The 13,812-nt window shown below is 36.0% G+C and overlaps 1 protein-coding gene across 5 annotated transcripts in view; it reads left to right on the forward strand.

Moving 5' to 3' along the window:
- Supt3h (SPT3 homolog, SAGA and STAGA complex component) overlaps positions 1-10,518 on the forward strand; it is a 478,415-nt gene extending 467,897 nt beyond the window's left edge. For 4 of the 5 annotated variants that reach the window (XM_040282738.2, XM_040282741.2, XM_040282742.2 and 1 more), the window contains one exon: positions 10,375-10,518. In XM_040282738.2, the coding sequence (XP_040138672.1) occupies positions 10,375-10,440 (66 nt within the window). In that variant the 3' untranslated portion in view covers positions 10,441-10,518. The remainder of the gene's footprint in view (positions 1-10,374) is intronic. The other variant, XM_040282740.2, reaches the window with a different exon arrangement.
- The last annotated feature ends 3,294 nt before the right edge of the window (positions 10,519-13,812 follow it).

The raw sequence follows: 13,812 nt of genomic DNA on the forward strand, positions 1-13,812 counted from the left end.
TCAATGACTCATTTTTAAGAAAGAAAGAAAGAAATCTGATAGTTAAATGTTTTCTCTAGCTTATCCACACAGAGTTAACAACAACAACGAAAACAGTCCTTTTATTTTAAATGCACACTTATGAATGCCCAGTGTAGCGAGTAGAGAGTCTCTGTCTGTCTATCCAGTCATAATTTTTAGCTTAGTCAATAAACAAATGTCAAAAATTGGGAACTAGCTTGATACTCAATTAAAAAAACAACAAACCTATGAACTACAACTGGTCTTTGACAAATTAAGTATCGTCTTTACTGCTGACTTTGAGAGAAGCTCAAATGTTTGAGCTTTTCAATAAATTCACAGAAGAGCAACTAGTAATTGAGAATAGAGTTTTATTAAATCAGAAAGAAAACTGACATGGCACATGGCAGTTAGGACCCAGTTTTGGGGGGGAGATCTGATTGTGTTATTGACTAATTTATAATTTTCAGTGTGGATGGGAGTCCGAACTATTTCTGGTCAAAGTCTGAGTTTTACTATCTAGGAGTATGTAAAGTTGTGGAACTGGGAATCATTTATAGGATTCAGCAGAAGAAAGTAAGTAGGATGCAAAGTTTCATGAGAATGTGACCTCTGGAAAACCCTTACACCAAGCAGTGTTTAAATTTGGTTAAATATTCACAACACAAATAGAAAAACATTCATAGTTGACACAAAGATGAGTTTTGTTCATCTTCCTGTAAAGTTGCTTACTCAGGAAAGGATACCAAATTTGGGACATTCCCATGGTTGCCTTACATAGACAACATACCTCCTTTATACACCAAAAGGAAAAAGCAGTGATTCAGGGTGTAGGACTCTAGGAGATTGATTTGCTGAAATTGTTCTTCACTAATTACACATGATTGTTTTTCCTTCTTTATTTTAGAATAGGAATGACTCATTACAGAAATCTGAGTCATCTAAACTTTGATTCTCTCATTAGAGTTGGCTACTTGAACATCTTTGTTAAGTAAGCTCATAATTTTTTAGTTATTTGTGAAGAATTCAGTTAAATCATCTGTGAAGGTGAATTACTTTTAAAGACACCTATCCAGTATTAAGGAGAATCACTCCATTTTGCCTACGCTAGAAAGGTTCAACCTAGTTATTTCTCAGGTAAGTTCAGCCAAGACTCAATTTTCCCCTACTCCAAACCTCATTTCATGAGCAGAGCTCATTTCAATCATATTCCTTTGGGAAGAATCTGGCATTACTGCCAGGTCCATTACCTACATGTAAAGTCATCCCTGAGCTTTAAATACTCTGTTATGTTGAAGGTTGTCATTTTGATTGTGACATGTAAAACTTCAGGGTCATCAAAGTGTTACTTTGGCATAAGCCCCCGTGGCTGGGGGATGTTCAGGAGCTCCCCTGCCTCCTACTGTGGAAAGATATCCTCTACCCCATTCCTGTAAGATTTTGGAGGAATCATTGAATGCTGTTCTCAAATCTTAGGAGGTGGACTTGGGAGTTAGTGTTTGCTTCAATCCAGAAGGCTTCTATCTGCAGCAGAAACAGCCCTGTATAAGAATAGAGAGAGAGAGAGTGATGAACTTAAGATTTCTTACCCTTGATAAACTGATGCAGGGGGACTGCATAGCAGCATAACAACTGATAAAATTCTAGCAAGGCTTTAAAGCCTGACATCCCTGGTAAATCCTCTCTAAGCAAGATATTTGGAAAGGTTTTCAAGTTAATTGAAATTTTTTTTAAGATTAAGAGTCTTTTGTACCTCCTTATCATTATCTTGATCATAAAAGGGTAGTGTTTTTTATTTAGACATAATATTCATACCTCCTTATGGGGTACATTATAACAATTTGATACATATATATAATATGTAATTATCAAATCAGAGTTACAGGCATTTCCATGTCTTCAAACATTAATCATTTTTTTTTGCATTTGGGAATTTGTACTCTTCTTGTTATTTTGAAATACAGATTGTTTTAACCATAGTTAGGCTGATATGCTAGAAAAGCCAGAACCAGTTCCTCTTGTGTTTTGTTGGTCCTTATCTTTCCTCCCTCCCTCTGCCCTATCCTTCCCAGTCTTTAGTGACCACTATTCCATTCCATTATTCTATGCAAATGACATACTACTTTCCATAAATGAGTGTGAAAATGTGGTATTTTGTCTATCTGTGCCTGGTTTACTTCACTTACAAAATGACCTCCAATTGTTCTAGAACCATTTTTTAAACACACTATCTTTTCTCCACTGTATGTTCTTGTGCCTTTGTCAAAAATCAGTTGGCTGTGTAAAGATAGGATTATTTTCTGGATTCTCTACATGTCTGTTTTTATGACAGCTCCTTACTGTTTTGGTTATTATAGCTTTGTGGTATGTTCTGAAGTCAGATATTACTATATCTCTTCCTTTGGATTTTTTTTCCCCCTCAGGATCACTTTGGCTCTTCTGGGTCTTTTATGCATCCATATGAATGTTAGGATTGTTTTTCTGTTTCTGTGAAGAAAATTGTTGGCATTTTGATGAGAATTGCTTACTTTGGTTCATATAATCATGTTAATAATATTCTGCCAATCTGTAAACATGGGATATCTTTGTGTGTGTGTGTGTGTGTGTGTGTGTGTGTGTGTGTGTATGTGTGTGTGTGAGAGAGAGAGAGAGAGAGAGAATTTTTTCATCAGTTTTATCATTTTCATTGTAGAGTTTTTACTTCTTTGATTAAATTTATTCCAGAATATTTTTGTAGCTATTGTGGAGATTGCTTTCTTTTTCAGCAAGTTCATTATTGGGGTATAAAAGTGATAGTTTTTTGTTTGTTAATGTATTCCTGCAACTTTACTGAATTGTTTATAAGTTACAACAAATTTTTAAGCATATTTAGGTTTTTCTATGTCTAAAACCATATCATCCTTTCTAATCTGGATGCCCTTTATTTCTTTCACTTGCCTCATTGCTCTTGCTAAGAATTTGAGTTCTATGTTAAATAAGAGTGTTCCAATTTAGAAGAAACGCTTGGGACTCTTCTGTGTTCAGTATATTGGCTGTGGGGTTTTCAGTTTATCATTTATTGTGTTGAGGTATGTTTCTTCCATATTCAATTTTTTCAAGAGTTTTTATTGTGAAGAGATATAGAATCTTTTCAAATGCTCTTTCTATGTGTATTAGGTGGACTTTATCCTTCATTCCGTGGATATGTCTTATTACATTTATTGGTTTACATGTGTTGGACCATCCTTGTGATGAATTCCACTTGATCATGGTATATTTTTGATATGCTTTTGAATTCAGTTGACTAGTATTTGATTGAATTTTTATACCTATGTTCATCAGTGATATAGGCCTGATAAAGTACATTTTTGTTATAGTTCTTGTAAGTCTTTGTCTGGTTTTACTATCAAAAAAGTTTGCTAGAGTTCCTTCCATTTTGTTTATTTTGAGTAATTTAAGAATAATTAGAATTAGTGCTTCTTAGAATTTAGCAGTATGGGAAATTTTCACCTGTGCTTTAATTTCATTACTCATTATTGGTATATTTAGATTTTCTATTTTTTTATTCAGTTTTGGCATATTGTATGTGTTTAAGAATTTATCCATTTCTTCTAGGTTCTTCAATTTTTTCATATATGTATTTGTTCTAGTTTCTTATGATCTTTGTATTTGTGTGGTATCAGTTATAATGTTTTTCATCTTTGATTCTATTTGAATCTTTTTTTTTTCTTGGTTAGTTTACCTAAGGTTTTTTTAATTTTGTTTATCCACTCAAGAAACTGTTTCATTGATCATTTGTATTTTTTTTAGTTCTTATTTTTTTCTTTGATTGTGATCTTTATTATTTCTTTCTTATATTAATTTTGGATTTATTCTTACTTTTCTAAGTCCTTGACATACATTGTTAGGTTTATTTAAGATCTGTCATGTTGATGTATGAATTTGTTACAAAATATTATATTACTGTCAACTTCACTCTCAGTTCTGCTTTTGTTGTGTCTCATAGATTTTCATGTTGTGTTGTCATTTTCATTTGTTTCTAGACACTTTTTATTTCCCTTTTTAATTTATTCAAATACCCATTCATCATTTAGGAGCATGTCATTCAATTTTTTCATATATTTATATACTTTTCATTCTTATTTTATTCTGTTGTGGCCTGAGAAGAAACATGATGTGATTTCAGTATTTTAAAATTTCACATTGAGACTTGGTTTGGAGCCTTAACATGATCTGTTATGGTTTCAATGAGGTGTTCTCCAAAAGCTATGTGTAAGACAATGCAAGAAAGTTTAAAGGTGAATTGATTGTGTTGTGAAAGCCCTAACCTAATCAGTGTGTTATTACCCTGATAGGGATTAACTGGGTAGTAGCTGTAGGCAGGTAGGGTGTGGCTGGAGGAGGTTGATCCCTGAGAACCAGCCTTTGGGGTATATATTTTGTCCTGAACAGAGCTAGCACACACGTACCCTCTCCCCTCCACCCCTTCTCTCCTTCCTGGTGCCGTGTCCCTAGCTGCTTTCCTCAACCTCACACTTCTGCCACACAATGTTCTGCTTCACCTCTGGCCCCAAAGAATGGAGTCAGCTGTCTGTGGACTACGATCTCTGAAACCACGGGCCTGAAAATAAACTTTTCCTCCTCTAATTGTTCTTGTCATGTCCTTTGGTCACAGCAGTGAAAAAGCTGACTAAAACATGGTCTATACTGGAAAATGATACATTTGCTGATGAGAAGACTGTGTATTCACTGTTCAGTGTAATGTCCATTTGCACTAAAATGTGGTTCAGGTATTTCTTTGTTGATTTTCTGTTTGTATGATCTGTCTATATAGATGGGAAAAGTGGAGTGTTGAAGATTCTGGCTAACATTGTGTTTTTTAAAGTTTATCTCTCTTTATAAATCTAATATTTGCTTTATATAGATGGTCCTGTGTTAGGCACATACATAGTTATCATTCTTATGTCTTCTGGCTAAGTTGACCCTTCCTCAATATATAACAGCATTCTTTATCTCTTTTTATAATTTTTACTTTGTTGCTTTATTGGATATAACTACTCACTTTTGTTTTCCATTTGTACAGCTTCTCTTTTACTAACCTTTCACTTTTAGTCTATGTGTATCTTTACCAGTAAAATGGGTTTCTTGTAGGTAACATAGAATTGGGTCTTTTTTTTATCCATTGAACCAGTCTATGCCTTTTGATTGGTTGATTTAGTCCATTTAAATTCAAAGTTGTTAGTGATAAGTTTTAACTTCTTTCTGTCATTTTGTTAATCATATTCTGCTTGTTTTATATTTTGTTTCTACCTCTCACTATTTTTGTGATTTCACTTATTTTTCTTTTCTTTCAGTAATTTGAATATATCATCCCTTTTCTTTTCAGGTCTATAAAATTTCTTCTGAGAAATCTGCCCTAAATCCAATGGGCATTCCCTTAAATGTGACTTGATGCTATTTCTCTTGTTATTTTTAGGATTCTTTGTCTAATTATTTTGACTAGAGCATTCCTTGGTGAAGGTCTATTTTGACTGAATCCAGTTGCAGCCCTTTGAGCTTCTTGCACCTGGAAGTCCATATCTCTTTCTTTTAAGATTTGGGAAGTTATTGATCTCTTATTTCACGACATAGGTTTTCAATGCCCTTCCCCTTGTTTTCACCTTCTGGAATTCCCATAATGAAAATATTTGTTCACTTAACAAATATTATGGAACTCGTGTTATGTCCCATAAGTCTTGACATTGTGTACGCTTTCTTCATTCTTTTCTTTTGGTCTGGATTAATTCAAAAGACCTGTCCTCAAGCACAGATACTCTTCTATTTGTTCTACTCTGTTTTGGAAGCTCCACAACCTTCAGTCAGCAACTGTGGATGTGACCCCATAGAATGTAAAAGATACCTTCCCCAGAACTCTCAGGATGGTTTGGGGAGATGTCTGGGCCTATAGCACCAGTAGCCATAGTTCTGGAGCCCCAGGATGAGATGAGACCTTCCTCGCATACTACAGGGATGAGCACAGGTGATGCTGCAGTCTGTGACACCAGGATTTGTAAACTTGAGGTTGTGGAACATAAAGGGGACATTCTGTAAGTCCTAGGGGACAATTGGTGCTGAGATCAATAGTGCTGTTATCCACTTTCATTGAGCTATAGGACCCAGATTACTTCTTCAGGTCCCAAGGGACAAGAACAAGCAGTCCCAGGGATTTTGGCATCAGCAGCTATGGTTCCAAGTCCATGGGCTGTGAAAAACCTTCCCTGGGACCCTCAGGGTATGTGCAGGTAACATTTGGACCTGTGGTACTGTTATTCACATACTGGAGATGTGGGATATGAAGGAGACCTTTCCTGAGTTCCACAGAATGAGTACAGGTAATTTTGGGACTTTGGGCATTGGTATTTGTGGTCCTAGAGCTTCAGGAGGTGGATAGGAATTCCTAGGTCATGTGGGGCAAGCTTTGGTGGGGACAACGTTTGTGGGATTGGTAACCACAGTCCTGGAGCTGCAGAACATGGATGGAACCTTTCCTTCGTTACCAGAAACAAGCGTGGAAGTGATACCAGGTTAGTTTGTACCAGCATCTGCAGGCCCAAGGTAGTGGGAAACCTTTCTGAGTTCCTGACAGGTATACTCAAGGTACACAGGTGGTACTAGGGTTTGGGGCTGCTGGGATCTCCCCAGCTCCCAGTGAACAAGTGCAGGTAAAGCCGGGACTTTGTCCCAGTAGCTATAGTCTCAAGGCTTTGGGCTGAAGAGGATATTTTACTAGTTTATTCCCATGAAGCAAGAACAGATGGGACTCAAGTTTGTGGCTGCAGCAGTCACTGATCCTGAAGCTGCAGGACACTGAGAGGGCTGTCTTCTGCCCAGTGAAGCAGTTACCAGGCAGAGACTGTTGGCTCTGTTGGGCAGGTGGCTGCACTCCCTAAGGCAAGATGATATCCAGCAGTATTATGGCAGCTTGGGTTCTAGGAGTTGGAGGCCCCAAGTGAGTTCCTTCGTTGGAGAAGAACAATCACTCTTATCCCAGCCAGCTCCCTGGACTGTACTTAAAGGCCTTAAAGATGTGCACCTCTCTTACTGTTGGGACTGCCGTTCTGCTGCTATAATTGGGGCTGCTGGCACTCTCCTGCTTGCCTTCTCCCAGAAAGAAATACACCAGCCCCTCTACTCTGGCTACTAAAAAGCTGGGGCTAAAGTGACTGTTTGCTTGTTCTTTCCTCTAGGTTGCCCTCTAAACCTTCTATGCTGTTTAGGGTTCCCATTATTTCCTTACTGATTTTCAGAGTTCTCCCTCAATTACTGTCCTCAAAAAAAAGTTTTTGCTTTGTTGTTGTGATTTGTCCCTAGGCCAGAGCCATGAACAGAGCACCTCTAGTAGCCTGCCTCTTCTGTTTCTCAGAATTAGGCTGCTGATGACAAATTCATTGGGCTGAAAGAGTACAGCTTCACAAATAGCCCAAGAGTTGTTAGCTTCAGGGGCAGAAATCCCTAATATGAGATTTTATCATTTTTCTCCATTTTTCTGAAAACAGATGGTAGAAAAAAATGAGGGTTGTGTATTCTCTGAATGTGACTGCTATAGTTCAAATAATGCAAATTATGCCAGTGAAAGGGGGTGTGGTTAATTTAATTTTGCTTCATATGGATTTCCAGTTTTCCCAGCACCATTTGTTGAAAAGGCTATCTTTTTGCCAATGTATGTTTTCTGAGCCTTTGTCTAGTATGAGATAACTGTATTTATGTGGGCTTGTCTCTTTGTCTTCTATTCTGTACCATTGGTCTACATGTCTATTTGGTGCCAATACTATGTCATTTTTGTTACTATGTCTGATATTGTGATGCCTCCTGCTTTACTCTTCTTGCTAAGGGTTGCTTTGGCTATTCTGGGTCTCTTATTTTTCCAAATGAATTCCATGATTGCTGTTTCTATTTCTATGAGGAGTGTTGTTGGGGTTTTAATTGGAATTGCATTAAATCTGTATAATGCTTTTGGTAGTATGGCCATTTTGACAATATTAATTCTTCCTATCCAAGAACATTAGAAATCTTTCCATCTTCTAAGATCTTCTTCAATTTGTTTCTTCAATGTTCTGTAGTTTTCACTGTATAGGTTTTTCACCTCTTTTGTTAGATTTATTCCCAAGATGTTTTTTTTTTTTTGAGGCTATTATGAATGGGGTAGTTTCCTAACTTGTTTTTCAGAGGGTTTAATCACTGATATATAAAAATACATTTGATTTATGGATATTTATTTTGTATCCTGCTACTTTGCTGTATTCATTTACTAATTCTAGAAGTTTTCTATTGGAGTTTTTTTTTTTTTTTTGCTCCTCTAAGTACAGAATAATGTCATTGACAAATAGTGATAGTTTCTCTCACCATGCACAGTACTCAACTCAAAGTGGATCAAGGACCTAAGAATTAGACCTGAGACTCTGCACCTAATAGAAGAAAAAGTAGGCCCAAATCTTCATCATGTCAGTTTAAGTCCTGACTTCCTTAACCAGACTCCTAAAGCACAAGAAATAAAATCAAGAATTAATAAATGGGATGGATTCAAACTAAAAGCTTCTTCTCAGCAAGGGAAGCAATCATTAATGTGAAGACAGAGCCCACAAAGTGAGAGAACATCTTTACTACACGCACATCAGATAGAGCATTAATTTCCAGGACATATAAAGAACTCAAAAAACTTAACACCAAAAAAATTAACAACCCATTCAATAAGTGGCCTAAGGAACTGAACAAACACTTTTCAGAATAAGATATACAATTAATCAACAAATACATGAAAAAATATTAAACATCTCTAGTAATTAGAAAAATGCAAATCAAAACTACTCTAAGATTTTATCTCACTCCAGTCACAATGACAATTATCAAAAATACAAGCAATAATAAGTGTTGGCAATGATGTAGGGGAAAAGGTACACTCATACATTGCTGATGGCACTAAAAATTGGTGCAACTATGCTGGAAAGCAATATGGAGATTACTTAGAAAACTTGGAATGGAACCACCTTTTGACCCAATTATCCCACTCCTTGGTCTATACACAAAGGACCTAAAATCAGCATACTATAGTGATGCAGCCACATCAGTGGTTATAACAGCTCAATTCACAATAGCTAAACTGTGGAACCAACCTAGATGCTCTTCAGTAGATGAATGGATAAAGAAACTATGGTATATATACACAATGGAATATTACTCAGCATTAAAAGAGAATAAAATTATGGCATTTGCAGGGAAATGGACAGAGTTGGAGAATATAATGCTTAGTGAAGTTAGCCAATCCCAAAAACCCAAAGGCTGAATGTTTTAATAAGTAGATGCTGATCCATAATGGCAGGGGGTTGGAGGAGGCCGGTGAATGAGAAGAATGGAGGAACTTTGGGCAAAGAAGAGGGAGGGGACAAGGGAGGGTCTTGGGGACAGGAAAGATGGTGGAATGATAGATTTTATTACCCTAGGTACATGTATGATTTCACATATGGTGCAATGCTACATCATGTACAACCAGAGAAATGAAAAGTTGTGCTCCATACACGTACAATGAATCAAAGTGCATTTTGTCATATATACCTAATTAGAATTAGTTAGTTAATTTTTTAAAGGGGGGTATTATTTCTAAGTTCTGGATTTTAGTTCTCTTCCACTTTAGAATAAAATAAGATTCAGGACAATTTACAAGAGGCTCTGTGTTTTCCAGTTCTGAAATGAAAAGAAAAAAAAAAAAACTATTGACATGAAAATCATGTAGTTTTGCTTTTTTCATTGATTCATTTACTATTGCAATTCCTATCCATTTTCCTGTTTTCTTTTATGGCAATATTTTATCATACCATGTATATACATTACTATACCAGTAAGTATATGTATGTATATGAAAGTATGTAAGGGTTCAAGTTTTTCATACTCTTTATTATGTGCAGAATTCTAAGATCATATTTTAGTGAAGAGGTAAGCCCTCTGTTGGTATCTGTTCACTCAGACTATAAATTAGGGTTAGAAAGGCTATAATGAAATGAGTCAGTAATTTATAAGCTATTAAGATAGTTATAAGTGATTCTGGAGCATGTTGAATAGATAACATATGTTTATGAAAGAAGCAGATTCAGCACAACATCTCTTTGGTTTAACCAAACCCAATCAATTAACAAAAGGGGATGTCTTTCTTTGCCTGTCTCCCACTTTCCGAAAATAGCACCACTAACCACTTGTTAACCACACTGATTTTGGTAATAGAATGGTTGCTATAGCTTTGCTACCAGAAATATTCAGATTAAGCACCCTACTAGATTATAGCCAGCAGTCTACAAAACAGAAAGAAAGCTCTGCTTGCTTCTTGCCTTCTTTCCTTGTTTGACTTGATGTGATAATTCATTGCAGATTTCTTTTTCTTTGACAGAGTGCCTACCGCAGAAATGGGATGGCTTTTCTAGCCTGTTGATGTGACTGTGCCTGCGATGACTGGAAAGGCAGTGTTATACTGAGGTGATCTCTTGAACAAAATAAAAGTTTACCTTCTCCATGTCCTAGGGAGTGGAATGGCTTATTGTGACTCTCTACTGGCTGACTCCTGCTCTTTTCCAGCCCCCTCAACACTTTGTCTTGTTTACTAGATGGACCATTTAGCTAATAAATGGCAGGATGTTTAGGATAGCATGTAGGTGGACAAGAATGTAGATCACACGATTTTGAAATTTTAATTTGGCATGGATTTGCTACCCTCAACACCCGTATCCTAAAAGCAATGTCTCCCCACCCCACTGTGTTTGGTCAGTGTTTATTTGATACCTTTATAATCCAGGTTTGAGACAAAGGAGACAAAATTAAAAGGACAGTTGATCTTCTCCTCCCACTGTCCTACCAGCTTTACTTTCCAACACTTGTTGACTGCATCTGCATGTATTTTACAGATACCTGTTTCTTTTATAGCTAATCAAAGATCTAATTGACCTGCTGAACTGCCTTTTTCCCTCTCTTCTTCCCTCATGTACTATATCTGAATATGGGTCATTTCCATGCCTTTTTCCCATCTTCCTGCCATGTGTTTCTCCTCATACAGAACTTTTTCCAACATTTCCCTCCTTTCCCCTGGTCCACTTGCCAGGGCCACCATCCTATCCATTCCCTGTCCTATCAGAAGCAGTAGAAAGGAGCAGAAAAGCTTGCTTCCTCTCTTCAGCATCCCCACCCAGTTGGAGACTAGGCAGCCACATTGCTTGCTGGGAGCAGCTGCGCTACCCTCTGGCATCTGTGTTTTCTGTGGTAAATGAGGAACTGTTAACTCCTGGGAACAAACCAAAATATGGCAGATGAAGTTGTACAGTTCCTGATTAAACATGAATTGCAAAAAAGGAAGTTATTTCTTTAAATTCTGTGGGAATTTTGTGTAATTTAACTTTTATCATGGTTTCACATAAACCAAAACAGTCTTTTATAAAGAATTAATAAAAACAGAAATGAGAAGCGTGAAAATTTTTTTTCCTTGGGACCAGATCATTGAGAGTCTCGGTGTAATTGTGCCATGTTATTCACATTTGTTAACTGTCATTTACCTGTTCTATGTTAATACTCTTGGAAAAAAATCTGCATGTCAGAAACAAAAAACAGATATATAATATCAAAAAAATTGCTGAATGGTTTTGATATTGCATCTGTGCTGATTGAAATGTACAATTAAACTTTTCTTTTTATCATCATCCTTATTTTCCTTGGCATCCCTAATGGTGGAAAATTATAAGTCTGCAGTAAACATCCTAACTTTTAAAATGACAGCATTTATTGTATTTGGTTTCATCTCCCAGCCTTAAGGAAGGTATAAAATTTTCAGTGGCTAATTTTTCATATTGAAATTTCTTCTGTTCCCGCACATTATATATTTTAAAGTTTGCACAAGATAGAAAATACAGGGGTTAGTTTTTTCCCTTCATTTTATTCTACCTGATCTCCATATAGTCCCAGAGAAGGAAGACTCAATGTACATTTCTCTCAGAAATATGACAGGTCTGTGTTTTTGTTGGTCTGGTGTATGTTTGTCTATCTTGAACAGTCTGACAGGTAATTATTTATAAAATCTGGTTTTGCCCAGTAAGTTCATATAATAACCTTTCACTTTTCATCATAAGCCAGAGAGCTGAATTTAGAATAAAACAAGGTCATTTATGTCTGTCCTGAACCAGCCTAGATGTCCCCATAATTGCTCAATATTTATATTTTTAATTCTTTTTTTTCTTTTCTACACTTAGGTTCTTTTCTTACACTCTATAAAACTAAATTTGAAGTGAAATAAAATTCCTTAAGTAGTGAGTATAGAAATAAAAGAAAATTTACAGAATGAAAGTTTCAGAAAATGTAGTTTAAGATTAAGTTTAAGATTAAAATAACAGAGCAGAATCTCTTAGATAACAGAGCAGAATCTTAAAGATAGTTGAGGACAGACCTTCATTTTTCAGATTAAAAAAAAAAAATTCCTAGAGAGGGAAGTGACTTTCCCTAAATCACTCAATAATGGCAGTGACAGATTAGAACCCATGGTCCCTTGCTTTTAACCTAATATTATATTCCATTATATTGGATTTGCATTAGAATATTACCAAGACTCATTGGAGTTTTATAGTATATTTATCCCAGTAAATTGGAACATATTTATCCCAATGTAAATTTATTTTTAAAATAATACTAACTATGGACATTCCTAAAGCATAAGTGCTATGTGTTAAAATCTTCTTCAGAGGGACTTTGGCATTAACTGACTGACCTGTGTTCTTAAACATCAGGCTCAACTCTAAGTCAGTGACTGTACACCCCTAGTTTGTTTTTTGTCCCTTGTGTTTTAGAACTTCAGTGTGAAAACAAACCAACGAATAATGAATAACCTCTCTTCTAGATTTACCCCCTAGATTAAGGGTAAAGGAAAGAGAAATACTTCTCCCTTCACCTAAATTTGGAAGCATGACTTTCTGAACATAGCACTTGGAGGTTATGTCATTAACCTTCTTGTCTTCACATCTTGTAATAGTTGAGATTCAAAAATAATATTCCAGTTTTAGGACTGAGGGTTTTTATTTGAAAACCATCAGAAGCACACTTTTAAAAAATGGTGTATATAGTTTCTGAATCTAGGGAGAACTCTTCATTTATTACCATCTGTCCTTTGTTTTTATGAAATAATAAACAACCCACATTTAATGCTTTTACCACATAGAAGGTAAATAAACACAGTAGTGATTCTTGGTCTGAAAGGAAACAAGTTTACTGTCTAAAAATTATAAAGTTTAATTATATGAATTTTTTTAAACATAGTTCCCAAATCAGGCATTGCTTTCCAGTTCCTGTAACTCCTTATATAAAACTAAATCATTATAGAGAATGTATTCTCTCATCTGCCCTTCTGGAATTTAGATAGAACCTTCCCAGGTCGCATTTAAAATTCTACCATCAACCATGTATACATCTCATAAAATATTTTACAGTTTCCTGTATGCTCCAGCTGAACATTCATAGTATATAAACACTTCTGCAAATAATCTAAGGGCAAATCGTTGAGTATATCATAGCAGTGTCCCCTTATAAAGTTAATTCTCCAGCAATGTATTTTCTTATTCTGTCTTCTTAGTTGAAATCCAAGATGAATATTTCTTGTGCTGTTGTACAGTGGTGGGAGTAGGAAGGAGCAGAGGACACAAGCGGTTTCAGTGGAGTTGTGTTCATTAAGGCAAAGGCTTTCTGCAGAGGGCATCAAGCCAAGCTTAAACAACAAAACCAGGCCTACAGGAATTGGATGTAAATGCGATGGTTAAATAAGGGCCAGATGCCTTTAAA

The sequence above is a fragment of the Ictidomys tridecemlineatus genome, chromosome 8 (genome assembly GCF_052094955.1).
Source record: "Ictidomys tridecemlineatus isolate mIctTri1 chromosome 8, mIctTri1.hap1, whole genome shotgun sequence".
NCBI lineage: Eukaryota > Metazoa > Chordata > Mammalia > Rodentia > Sciuridae > Ictidomys > Ictidomys tridecemlineatus.